At 35.7% G+C, this 13,468-nt stretch overlaps 1 protein-coding gene across 10 annotated transcripts in view; it reads right to left on the bottom strand.

Annotated features, from left to right (window-relative positions):
- Positions 1-13,468, bottom strand: part of NLGN1 (neuroligin 1) — a 308,214-nt gene that overhangs the window by 200,461 nt on the left and 94,285 nt on the right. For 5 of the 10 annotated variants that reach the window (XM_026855064.1, XM_026855065.1, XM_026855066.1 and 2 more), the window contains one exon: positions 8,744-8,803. The exons of 4 other annotated variants lie outside the window; for them this stretch is intronic. In XM_026855064.1, the coding sequence (XP_026710865.1) occupies positions 8,744-8,803 (60 nt within the window). Of the gene's footprint in view, positions 1-8,743; positions 8,804-9,745; positions 9,820-13,468 lie in introns of all 10 variants that reach the window. One more of the 10 variants, XM_026855071.1, reaches the window with a different exon arrangement.

Genomic DNA, 13,468 nt, shown 5'->3' with positions numbered 1-13,468 from the left:
TTCCAGTACGGGAAGATCAATAATTTATAAAAAGGGTGTATAAACCACTGCCTTTTCATAGGTTTGAAATCTAAGTTCTCAAAAAGTACTTGGAAGCTGTTTAACTCTTAGACCTCAAATGGATATTATTTGTAACCTGGGTAGCCTGAAGTTTATGGTGCATGGGTACTTCTTATTTACTAAATTGTGAAAATGACTGTATATTTGGAAAAATAGCTGCCTGGAACAATGCTTATAAATCCTCAGCATGCATTCAAACAAATCGTAAGGTTCTCACAAAAGTGACACTGAATGCAGGTAACAATTTTAAATCTTAGGAAGCTCTGCTATTCTCTCAGACAATAAAATTAGATATTGACATATTGTTTTGAGTTCCTTTTTAATGAAGACATTGATTTGGGTATCCCTCCCCCTCAAACAGTCCTATTTGCAAATCAATGTATCTACTCAGAATAAAATTTTGAATACGTGAACACCACTGGTCTTTGTGAAGAAAGTTGTTCTTAAGTACCAACAGTTAGTGGTGGGATCATATATGTTTTTAAAAGGTTTTTCTGTTGGACAGGAAAGAAATCAGCTAAGGTGTAAGTTTAAACTTTTACATCGGGATTAAATTGTATTTTGATCTCCTTTACTAAGTGCCTGAGTCTTTTCCACTGGCCAAGTCATAATATTCCATAATAGTCCCTAAAAGTCAAGAAAGACAATAGCAAGAGATCATATGAAAACTTCCCAATGAGAAACTGTACTGCATATTCTGATGTGAAGACTTTTTTTTTGTCATTATGACAGCATTCAAGTGACTTCCCTGATTACTCCCTTCAGCATTTGAAGAAACCTCACATGTATTGTTTACTCCTTTGATTTGGAGGAATTTTTGTTAAGAAGTTTTCAAGTAAGCTCTCTGTAAAATTGTTCGAATTGTTTCTGAAGCACTGTAAAGACTACTAGGTGAGGGCAGTTACACTAAAAGCCCTGCTTTTTGAATTTGCTGAAAAAGATCAGCGTAGATGTCTCTGTTTATAGAAAGCTAGTTGCTATTATTATTTTTATATTGATTCTAATTTGAAGAAAATGCCAGACCAGTCAAGATCAGAAATTGGATCTCCAATATTGGAAGTACTAGAGCAATCATTTAAGACCAAAAGGATGATGAAAGGTTGTGCATGAAATTATTTGTATGTATTGTTTTCCTCACTTAAGAATATAGTAGAGGCTTTCCAACATGCAATTTTCAGAGTGTGGGACTGAAGAGATTATTTATCTTCATTGTCCATAGGATAGAATTATGAGCTCCTGAGGTTTAAAATCTACACTGAGGAAAAAGTCTTTTCAATTTCACATACCGTTTTCAGTAGATGGTTTGTTCATAGTCTATACTCTTTTTTGGGTACAAATATGGAAGCAATAATAAATTATTAATCTAAAATCACTGTGTGACTGTTCCCAGCAGAAATTGTACATAGTTAATTGTATGCTTGGTGGTAGCACAGGGGGAGACTGTCTCAGAATTCTTCTTTAATTAAAATTACATAGAATTATAGAGCACCAACTGTGAACAGTAATGAAATGTTGGTAGTACTGGTCTGTTTATCTGGAAAATAATACTGGAACAGTTAGAAAAGAATGGGTGTCCTTTATCTGGAAAAGGAAGCACACATTCATGAGTGAAATCTGACATATAAAGAAGTGATTATTTGAGTAAATTCTGTTTATACCATGCTTTTGCTATTTTCTACTACCAATATTCTTGTAAAGATTACAGACAGATAAAGAAAGACTAATTTTTAGCTCTGCCTATGTGCCATGTCAGAGCAGATGACATGCAGTATGAATTTTCCTCACGCTGCTTCGCCAAAGTCATCAGTCTTAAGAGAAATCCCTTCTAGAAAAGAAAAATGGTGCCTCTCTGTTTCAGGCAGTAATCTAGTACTGGAGACATCTGTGAGGTTATGCAGCATTCAGCTGAACCTAGTGGGACTTTGGGATTATATAGAAGCTATGGAGCTCTTCAGGTCAGTACAGAGATCACTGTATTTTGGTGCTTTCCTATCAGCTGCAGTGTATAGCCAGGATTATTTGAAAGGTGCAAATATTCAGCTGGGAGAGTGCTGCTTAAATGCAGATGTCATCGACTAGTGGATGCCATTAAATATTGAAAAAGATCAGACCACAATCAAGAACTGATTCCTACCTGAGAGTGAGTGTTCCCCCATGAAAACTATCATCCTTTGAAATTAAAATGGAAAAAGTATCAAGATACTACTGTGATGAGAAATTCTGTATTGGTGCAAAAGTGGCAGAAAGATGCACTTTCCAAAAGTGCTTATTGGAGGTAAGTGTCCAACTCAACAAAGAAAATAACTGAGATTTTGGCACTCAAATACTTTTCAAAACCTGATCATAAATGATTTGATACATCTTTCATCTTTTCCTACAGGCTGGTATCCATCCTTTGTGCACATGTGCTGGATGGTCTCAGTAAACTGTAGCTACAATTTCTCACACAGATTAATTGTCATTCATGGATGCAGATTAATAGTTACTTGTTGAAGTAGTTCATTCTGAACCTGAAGAACTGGGGTGAAAATGTGGCATTTCTGCCAAGTGTAGATTTATATACTGATTTAATTTACTCCTGTACGTTTAGTTGCATTTTATTGTGTTGCTTTAATTAAAAACCAGACATATTAATATTTTCAAAGACCTATGCAGGGATAGTGCTGTTCAAAATCCTTCTCAAATTCAATTCCATTCTGTTTTTATTCACACAGAAGATAAGTTTTGAGTGCTGTGATTTGTTTGGCTTTAAATTGCTAGTTCACAAAACATCTAAGTAGGTCTTACTGTACAGCAGAGAATTATCTTATTTATATGACATATACGTGAACTTTCTTATTACAATTTCCATCATCTCCTCTCTTCTGTTCCTTTCTAATGTTTGTTGAATCTACTTTTTATGTCTGGTCTTAATTACATTACAGGCAATTTAGGAATAGGACTGTCTTTTATTCCATGTTTGTTAAACCACACAACAGGGAATCGGGTCTGTGAATACCAGTCACAATTGTCATATATAACAAAACATAATTATAGCTTCAGTCATTTGAAGCTGATGTGAATTGGCCATGTGACTTAACAAGTATAATTTGCAGGGAACAACCAAAATGGGAAAGGAAGAAAGCCTACCTGGAGACAACTTAGCACAAAAATATAATTAGTTTAGCACAGATGTCACAAGTAATTTTTTTCTATTAAAAATTGTGACATCTTGAGGCGGAGTATTAAGTAAATCTTATTTTTTGAATGTGAAACAGCACAAGTACAGTGGAAAACTTTCAGAGTGGTTACTGTAAAATCTATGTGTTCATTACATAGAATATTATATGGATCTATGCGTAGCTCCTCCATAAGCTTCCTTACATAGAATATTATATGGATATATGTGTAGCTCTTCCATAAACATTTGTCCTAAAATATTTAAGTAGAGCATGGTACCAATCAGTGCAACTCTTAATCATTTAAAAACCTTTTAACAGTATTTTACCTTTCAGTTCGAATTTATCAGATGTCTCACAGATGCATTGCTATTTGAATAAGCTATTTGAATGCACTTAGTGGTGCTAATATGTAAACATCCATTAATGACATGTTTTTAGCATGTGATATAGAACTAGGTGTCCTGAGACTACTAAAGTAACTACTGAACTTCTGTTAGGAGTAGCAGTGAGGTTCTAGATACATTTCATATTTTGATATACAGCCATCAAGTTTCAGACAAATAGAATCATCTCCTTTTTGTTTGTTTTTATATCTGTCAAAACAATGGATCATTTTGTGCCCTCTCAAACATTTAACTACCTTTACCTGAAAGTGATTTGAGATCCTGATGGAGGACTGTATATATTCTAACACTAAAAAAGGCCTATGCTTTTACAGGTAAACAGCTGGAGCAGATTCTCATTAAATAGGATCTCAATAGCCAGGTAGGTAGTAATTTTAAATTATTGAAAGATGATGGTTAGAAATGCAAAAGCTGACAGACTCTTCACTGTACAAGCAATGCTTGGCAGGGCTAAAAGTATAATGGAGCCCTGAAGAGGTGCTTAAATTAAAGTCCTGTCAGAATTTTTATTATGCACGTTTTCAAGTATTAGTAACATCACCACAAAAATCCAACATAATCTGAACTGAGGTTCTCAGTGTGAAGGGAAAATATAATTGGCAAAATTTAATATGCAAGTGACATTGGAAGCTGTACTTGGGAGTTGGAATCACAGAAGTAACATGAATGGGTGACAGGATGAACAGGAATCCTGAATCTGTCTATGTGTATCAGTCAACAAGTTCACCCAAAGTGCTAAGATCTGTGCTGCTCCAGCCTGGCTGGAGCTCATTAGAGGCTATAATTAAGGCTGGAGCATGTGGTTGCTTTGTGAGGTAGACAAATGTGTTCTGCTGTTTACTGATCTCTGAAGTCCGAAAATGTATAACTCGAGCCAGACGGAAAGATTGTTTCTCTCCCTATTTCTTACCATGACAGTTGAAAGCAGATGAAATGCTAAACTTGGCAACCTCATCTATTTTAATACTAATGGAGTGATAGGGTTTTGGGAGAAGATCCTCAATTCTGAAATGTGCTCTTTGCGCCAATGACACTAGGCTGTTAAGCATAAGGAGGGATTTGCAGATGCATTCTGCATCATTAGCAATTTAAAATTTGAGTGGATTTTTGTTTGTTTTGATTTAAAACATGCTCTGGACCAAGACCTTCCTTCAGTCAATGAAGTCCAATAGCCCATATAAGACAGAGCATCAGACTAAATGATCAGAATCATCGCCGTTACAGCCTGTGAACAAACAGCAACATCTGTTCCTAATCTGTCTCCATTTTCACAGGAGAGATTGGAATGGAGACGGGATGAGTAGAAACATCTAGCAATTACAGTGCAGACCCTGCTTCTGAGGCATGTACTCTCAGTTCCCTGCTTTACTATAGACATGGTGTCTGCATTCCTCAAACTTAGTGTCTGTATTCCTCCTTTCTAAAATTGGAATAGCATTCCTCTATCTCAGAGGGATGCTGTGAGACCGAATACATTAAAAACTGAGAGATGCTCAAATAGCATTGGGGACTAAATAAGGATCTAAGATTGACAGACTGATGTGCTAGGGAAGGTGTGTATGACAGAACGGTGGATGAGAAGAATTCATTTGTGAGCAATCCGTCATGGATATTTCATACAGCATTAACTACCTAGAAGTCCAGTTTTGATCCCTGAGTACATAGTCTGACTAATGATTTGTGTTGCTCTGTTTTAAGTCACGCTAAGGATTTTAGCACATAGGAACTAAGGGTGCATAAAGAGTCATTGTTTTTTGCTATAGCCTAATTAAATCATGTTAATTTATTACCTTACCAAAATTAAGACTGAGGTTAAATATTAAGATTAAAACATTTTACTTTTTTAAACTAAGCCTCGTTTCTAGACTGAGGAAGATACAGTTTATTCGACTGCTGGGTGACTTAAATCTTGTGTCTACACTAGATATTGCTTACCTGCATGTCAACAAATAGTCAAATCCACCACGCCTGTGAAAAGGGAAAGCCCCAATGCTCACTGGTTGCAGGTGCTTTTGCCACCCTTGTTTGTGGTGCCAGCTCAAGTAGTTCAATATGGATTGAAAAAGAGGTAAGCAATTTCAAGTGTAGGCATGAAAGGGTTAAACAGAAACAAGAATGTATCCAGACGGGGGGAAGACATTCATATAATTTCTGACTTTTTGCACATTTCACACTCATAGAATTTGAAAACACCTTCATTTTTTAAACAGCAAATTTGCAGATCATTAGCTGGTAATGCGCACTACTGCCTCTGGGTCTTTTGAAAACAAAAATGAAAAATGATCTAATTAAGCCTGGTCTACCGGTTGTGGCACGTATCAGAGATCCAAGTTTGATTACTGATTCCAGTGCTTGTGCTGGCAAGGTTTGGACCACGCTACTGTTGTAGTGACATATAGCAGCAGATGGAAGTGGGATTATTGAACACTGTTTTAAAATGAAATCTTCTAATCAAACTCTGATGTTTGAGTGACACAATACAGAATACTTTCCAGGCATTTGATCCAAGAAGCTGCTATGAAAGATCTTTCTTCAGGGAAGGTATAAACCAAGAAATGGACAAGGGAGCTCTGAATTTCTTAATACAGAGCCCATCCTGGGCATTTCAGAAATCACAGTAGCATGGATTCTATAATTTTATGACACAGTTGGTTTTAAATATGTATAGCCCAGTCTCCCCTAATATTCCAAGATCATCATTCATTCAGTTTGGTATTTGTTTTATTTTATCCCTAGTTATTCATTTGTAGATTTTTTATATTGATTAAAACTACCCTACTGCAAAAGGTGAAGAGTTTGATGGACAGGTTAGCACAAATCTAGACACCTACAGTTGCTTTATGCTTTGTCTCTTTCCTGCTACTCCTAGCCAAATAGTATGATGTGATGTTTGTGAACTCTTCAAGTTCTGCATATGCAACAAGTACTAAAGTTCCAATGCAGAGGAGCAGGTTCACAAAATGCAGGTCATCTGATACTGCTCCTGCACTGAGGGACAGTGAAATGCAGGGCCTCAGCAGACAGGGTTCTTACCAACCCAGCAGACATCCCAGCAGCCTTCCGTGCCTACTGATCATAAAAAATTTAAATTTGCCCTGTCTCTCTGTGACTCTCGGAAGCAGTAAAAGTCTAATTACTGCCTGCATTCTTCTACTGGCACGGAAAGGAGAACAAAACTGTCATTTGTATGCCAGAGAAAATTAATCCCAGTCCTATAAATTACAGAGATTTATTAGTGTTGTAAATGTGTTTCTTCCCCTGTAGTTTGACTGCTGTGTTCTTACAGTCCTTTCTCTCTCTCCTACAACTGTCGATGTGGGAGACAGGTTTTTTCTGACATGGACACTTGTTCTCCAAAGACTGAGATCCCTATTCTCATCTGATTCTACACACTAAACTGCTTTCTAATAGCAATCGTTCTCTGCTGGATTTTAACAAACTGAGTAGTCTCTTCTACGTGTCTCTAAGCAGAGAAGGGCTCAAGAAATGTTAAGCCATTAGCATCTGTCTTGGCAATTATACAGCAATTTAGGAGAACCATTAAGGTCCACGGGATGAATAACCCAGGTTTCAAATGGTTTCTTAAAACATATTGTTAAAACAAGACAGAGTAACTTTTACAATGGCTAATTCAATATCACAGGTCTTGGAGAATACACAAGAATGTCCCTTGCAATATTTTGTCATGAACTAATGTAAAAATGACTTGGCCTCATAGAACTAAGTGGATCTGAATTATCATGCTTAGCTCTGAATAATACGAGGGCTTTCAAAGGAGATTTTCTGCTATGCTCTTCTTTCAAATCTTGGGCCAATTGGTGGGATTTCATTCATATGCTTAACATACACATTCAGTAGAGGATCATAAATCAGACATGTATAAATTCATGGGCTTATTTGTAAAGTTCCTTTTCAGTTATTGGGTAAGAAGTTAAATGCTCATATTTGCCTTCATCTTTTGTGAGAAGATTGCACGTTTCTGATTGAGTAAAACAGTTGATGTTCTCTGTGATGAAAAATTTCTTAATTAAGGCCTTGCAGTTTACAAATTAAGCTTCATCTTAGTCTCTGGCAAAAAATGAAAAACCCAGATATTAACAGAAGCAGCAGCAACTCTACCAGTCTTATATGGTAATTTGTTTTACTCACTGACCATAAAATATACAAAGTGTGTATTTAAGATTCAGAAATTTTGAAGCACATCTACTTGAAGGGATGAAACTGCTCAGGAGAAAGAGCCCCTTGTTACCATTTTCATAGCCCTGAAAAAAAAATATAAAATCTGCATAGCTTATATGATTAACAGACATAATTCATATATAGAATAATATGCTTGACATTTCAAACTTTTGATTTTACTTGGTAATAGGGTTTTCTAAGGGTCAGCACAGGCAGCTATGTATCTTTATGTGCTTGTAGAAAACAGAATGGATCAGATTCATCTAGATGACAACAGTTTAGCTCCACTGAATTCCCTGGTTGCACAGAGCCTCACCATCTGCAAATATTGCTTGTTGTTGTTCCAGGGCTACCTCTCTTCTACAGGGAGGTGGGACAGTCTTGCATTTATTTATATTTGTTCATGGAAATTTAAGTGAAGAAGGTTTTATATTTGGGGAAATTCAGTTGCTTAAGAGACACTTTCTAGGAATTTTCTATATTTTTTCCTTTTATAAAGACAACATTTTATATGTTTATCAAACTGAGATCAGTCAGTGAAAAAAAGAAACATCTTTGTACTTCGTGAAATACATAGGGTTAGAAAACATGCAAAAAGGTGTACAGAGAAACTTTAAAAGAGTGTTAGTTTAAATAGTATGGACAAAATTCAGTCAAAAGGTGGGATGCAACATATCAAAAGTCCATTTCAAGAAAACAAAAAACCCTCCTCTTTAAATATTGTTACTGTTTTGTATCAAAACGTAGAACTTAACAACATTCTTTCTTTTAAAAAATTAAAAATATATATAACAACAAGCAAGAAGACAAAACACATCAAAAATGGGAATTAAAAAAAAAAAACTCTTCAAAAGAAGACAAGAAGTCAAAAAAAGAGGGGAGAAAAAAGATTTTTCAGGGATCCTTGTCATGCAAATCAGTTTGGCGGCAAAAAAATACCTTCATCTTCAGCACCGTCATTATCACCTAAATCATCTGTCTGTTTCTTTGTAAGGGGACCTAGGATTGAGAACGGAGAAAATGGAGGAAAAAAGACAATTCAAGAATATACAAGACTGAGGAAAAAAAACAGTGAATATTAAATTCCCACGGATGTTTCAAGAAAAACATTTGCAGGGAGGGAAATCTTAGTTTATAACAACCAATTTTTCATTACGTTTTTCAAACATTAGAGCAAAATCTTCCCTAGGGGGTATGGCTATTAGAAACATCTAGCACAAGAAACAAAGAGTGCCCAGTGCTTTATTGTTTTTAAATGAAGAATCAAAGCTTGTTTACTAAAAGCATACCCACCATCAACTATATTTATCCACTTAAATTGGTTTTTGTTGCTATTATAAATAGTGGAGACAAGAACTGCCAAATTACCTCTTGCATTTGATGCAGTAAGGTGGCTAATAAATGTCTTGACAGTTGGTTAAAACAGTATTTTCTGTGAAAGGCTAATTCACATTTCTAAGTTCAACCATTTAAGCTCATGCTTTACAAAAGATAAACATGGATTTGGCTTTTTTTTTTTTTTTTTTTTTTTTTTTTCCTTGAAACCTTTGACTGCCTGCTGAGATATTTGTAAAGAAACATGAAAATCCACATGTAAACTAGAAAACAGAGTGAAATCCTAGACCAACTGAAGAAAATTATTTTTGCCATTGATTTCAATGGGGCCAGAGTTGTGTGCACAGTATACAAAAGTTGTATTAAATATAGAATTGAAATTTTAGCTTGGGCAAGATGCACAACTTCATAATTCCTTATTTCTATAAATGGATGGCAAGACAAAATTCTCTCATGCCCAGCACCTGTATTATTAACAAGTATTAATAGATTCATCTTATGTGGGAAATATGCCCACTCTTTTACTGAGTAATAAAAATATACACCAGAAGGAAAGTCAAAGGCCATTCTGAAAATATTTCCACGTCATATATTTTACACACTTACGCACAAACAAAAGACAGTTGGAACTCAGCATTATCTTTCCTTTTTTTTCAGACCTCTCTCATTTCCATGACATTCTGTAATTTGCATGCAAAAAAGCAATCAGTACGAACACAGCACTAAGTAACAAAAAAAGAAAAAGCCAGCCAAGCACAGAGTAGAAAACAAGAACTTTCTCATGCATAAAATAGCAATAGACAAAAACAACAACAAAAAGGAGATGAACAGTATGTGTTGATATTTGCAGTAGATGTAGGCAAGAGACATGCATTAACTCTAAGCACTATGGACTATTAAAACATTCCTATTTAAAAAGCTCTCTCTAGCTCTGTTATTTTACAGGATATTAGTCATTCAGCATTAAACCTGCCGTTTACAGGCAAAATACCATGTATTTGAGTGATGCATTTAAAAAAAAATTCATACGATGTTTGTACCAGGTGCATGGATGTGAGAAACAGAAACCACCCATGAAGTACCATGAGATTTTAACTGTGAATGTAGGAACTGGACCATATTACTGAAAACCAAAGCTGAATACCTTAATTACTGCGTCAGTCAGGAGTATAGTTTTAAACTCATTCTAAATACAGAACACTAGAATTATACATCATAAATTAAACACGAGCATTTTTATAGCCATACCTGCAACAATCATTCTTAGTACAGAGCCTTAGTGATGCAAAAGCTTTTCTTAACAAGCCCTGAATATAATCTTTACAATATATGGTATCTAGATAATGTGACCCTATCCAAATGCACACATTCAAATGTCTTGCTGCTCATCATTCCCATACCATAGCAACTTTACTTCTGAAAGAATAAAACTAGAAAAGTAAAAGATGTATGCAAAGAATAACAATAATTTTATGGTGGGTTTTCAGCATGGTGGACAGGAAGAATTAATTTAAGAATTAAGAGCTATGCACTTAACAGAGCAGTTAATTATGCGGTTAATGGAAAGCCAGACACAGCCACAAGATATATATACGTACACATTTTTAATGGCTTCTTGTTATCTTTTAAATTTTTAAAAGTCACCAGAAAGGAACAAAGTAGCATCTGGAAAGGCAAACAACACACATTTCTCCAAATAACTTGCACAGAGAGGGGTGATTTCTTTTCTGGATGAAAGCAAGACAATGAATGTTACCATTTTTTAACAGCTGCCCTTTGTGAAGTATTTTGGGTAGATCATGGTTCCAGATCTCAACACCAGTTACATAGCACATCAAACAACTCAATGCAAATGACTGATCTCATACCAACTCTGGTTTTACATCATAAAGCATAACTGGGGCTAGCTATTAAAAATAACCTGGGTCATTTTAGTATTTATACAGTTATAAGTTTCTCTGAAAGCCATTAAAAAAAAAAAAATCAGACCACCTCCTTTATAATCACTGAATCATAGAATCATTTAGGTTGGAAAAGACGTTTAAGATCATCTGGTCCAACCATTAACATAACACTGCCAAGTCCACCACTAAACCATGTCCCTAAGCGCCACATCTACACACCTTTTAAATACCTCCAGGGATGGTGACTCAGCCACTTCCCTGGGCAGCCTGTTCCAGTGCTTGACAGTTCCTTTTGCAAAGGGACCAACCTATTTTTAAGATGTCATAGATTAACCGTGCTTTCTAATAGAGCTATATATCTGTTTCACAATACAGGTGCTCTGCTTGCCACATCCCCTAAGCAGGAGGACTCATCCCTGATGGAGACATGTGGTAGATGCACCACCAACAATATTTTGTTAAGTGAGAGATGAGACATGATTCTGTCACAAGGTCCCTCCGATCTGCAAATATAATGGACCACGTTCATTACACAGCAGCAGCAGCTAGCTTAGAGAAACACAGACCAAAATTGATTTTCTGCTTGCTGCAGTTACAATGCTCTCTGAGGTCTAGAAACCAAAGCTGAGTTTGGTCTTCATGCACCAGGTGTGAAACTGCCTACCTCTTATCTGTACTTTACTATACATTCAGGGATGCTGTGAAACTTGTGTTTCTAAATGGCTCTGCAATCCCCAAAAGAAACATCAGCTCAGGACTCATTGTGCACATGGCCGTGTAACATGGCAAACAGCAACATCAAATGGTTCAATCTTGAACCCTCAAAGAGGAAGCAGAACTCTGAGCGTGACCATATATATTTTGTGTTACCCATTTCCTGTAAGGCTGCTGAAGAAATTTTCTGAAACCATGAATGTAGTATTAAGAGAAATTCTGGATTAGACTTCCACCCATTTCAGAAGTAATTCTTATTCTAAAATCAGTAGGAAATTGCTTTTCCTTCTGATTCTTGATGACAGACTACACTGACTAACAGCATCACTGTATCTGTATGATCATAAAGGACTGACATCTTGAGTCCTTATACAGGAAAACATGGTGAAATCACTATCAGATTAACAAAATAAAATATTATGAAAAGAGCCTACAAAAAAGTAACAGCAATGGCCTTTTTAAGAAAAAAATAAATCAGGACTGAAATTGCTTAGTAAGTGTATAATTTGCAGTTATTTTCTGCAGGTTTGAATTAATATTATACAGAGAGTTTATGATTTTGTAAATTAAATGTTTCCCTCAACTAGATATATAGTTCTTTAGCCCTGACTGTTTATTCAATATATGATTCTTTAGGGTTCTTCCATCATTTTAATATTCTTTACAGGTAACAGAAACTAAATTTTAAAATACTAGGATATGATGGACTAGGAACCAAGAGAGTATACATTGTACAGAATTATGATCACCAAAAGTCTTTGGTCCACAATTACCTCCCACTGTGGTTCCACTGTAGCTTCTCTTCACCTTTCATGAAGGGTCACTTATTCCTCCTCCTTGAGCATTTCACTTACAAAAATGGGCATCCATTAGAAAAAGACCATTTTACTGTGTTCAAGACATAAGCCTTCAAATAGATAGGCTGCTTTATTGCGCTGGCCTAAATTTTAGCTCAAGTTTATGTAATAAATATTAAACATCAACAAAGTAGTCAGGTACCATAAATAATGAGGGGAAAAAAGGATACTGAAGCCTCTAAAATGCTGATGCAAAGATGATTTACTTATCAAGAGGCTCTCTAAGGTTCAGTCTCATTTAGTCTCATGTTGCTGCATACCCATAACTCTCATTAATGCTAATGGGAAAGTAGACCCCTAAGTCAGTTTAAAACTGGGAAGAAGTGATTACTGCATTTTATGTCTCCTAAAGGCAATGAACAGTCTTGCTACAAAAGCTAAAGGAATGTTATGTGCGGGAGGAACTCCTAGAGAACTCTCTACTCATTTAATTTAAAAATAGCTCTTACATTATTTAAAGTATTATTCAAATATTTATTCTATTTGTATTGCAATCAGTGCTAAGGAAGTAACATGATGCATTTTAAAATCTTGATAGTTGACTACTGTATGTCCACAGATGGATTTCCTTTGCTCAAAATAAAAGAAATAATATACCTCCTGTCCAGTTAGCTAAAGAGTAACTATGTGCTCAGAAATAATTAAAGTCCAGCCATATTAATTCTGGGTTTTATCATTCCCTTTGATGAAGGACTAAGGTACTTTAGTTCCCAAATACATTAAAAGATGATTATACATTCTCTCTTTATGGTCTTGATTCAACAGAAATTATCTGTGGCCTTTTGGACCGCATGTGTGCAGGAGGCATGGAAGCTGTGGATGTCATTAGCTTTTTGGCCTGGGAAAGCTATTCA

This window comes from Athene cunicularia, assembly GCF_003259725.1.
Source record: "Athene cunicularia isolate RWA chromosome 9 unlocalized genomic scaffold, athCun1 chr9_part1, whole genome shotgun sequence".
Taxonomy (NCBI): Eukaryota; Metazoa; Chordata; class Aves; order Strigiformes; family Strigidae; genus Athene; species Athene cunicularia.
This window is presented reverse-complemented; position numbering and strand designations above follow the sequence as displayed.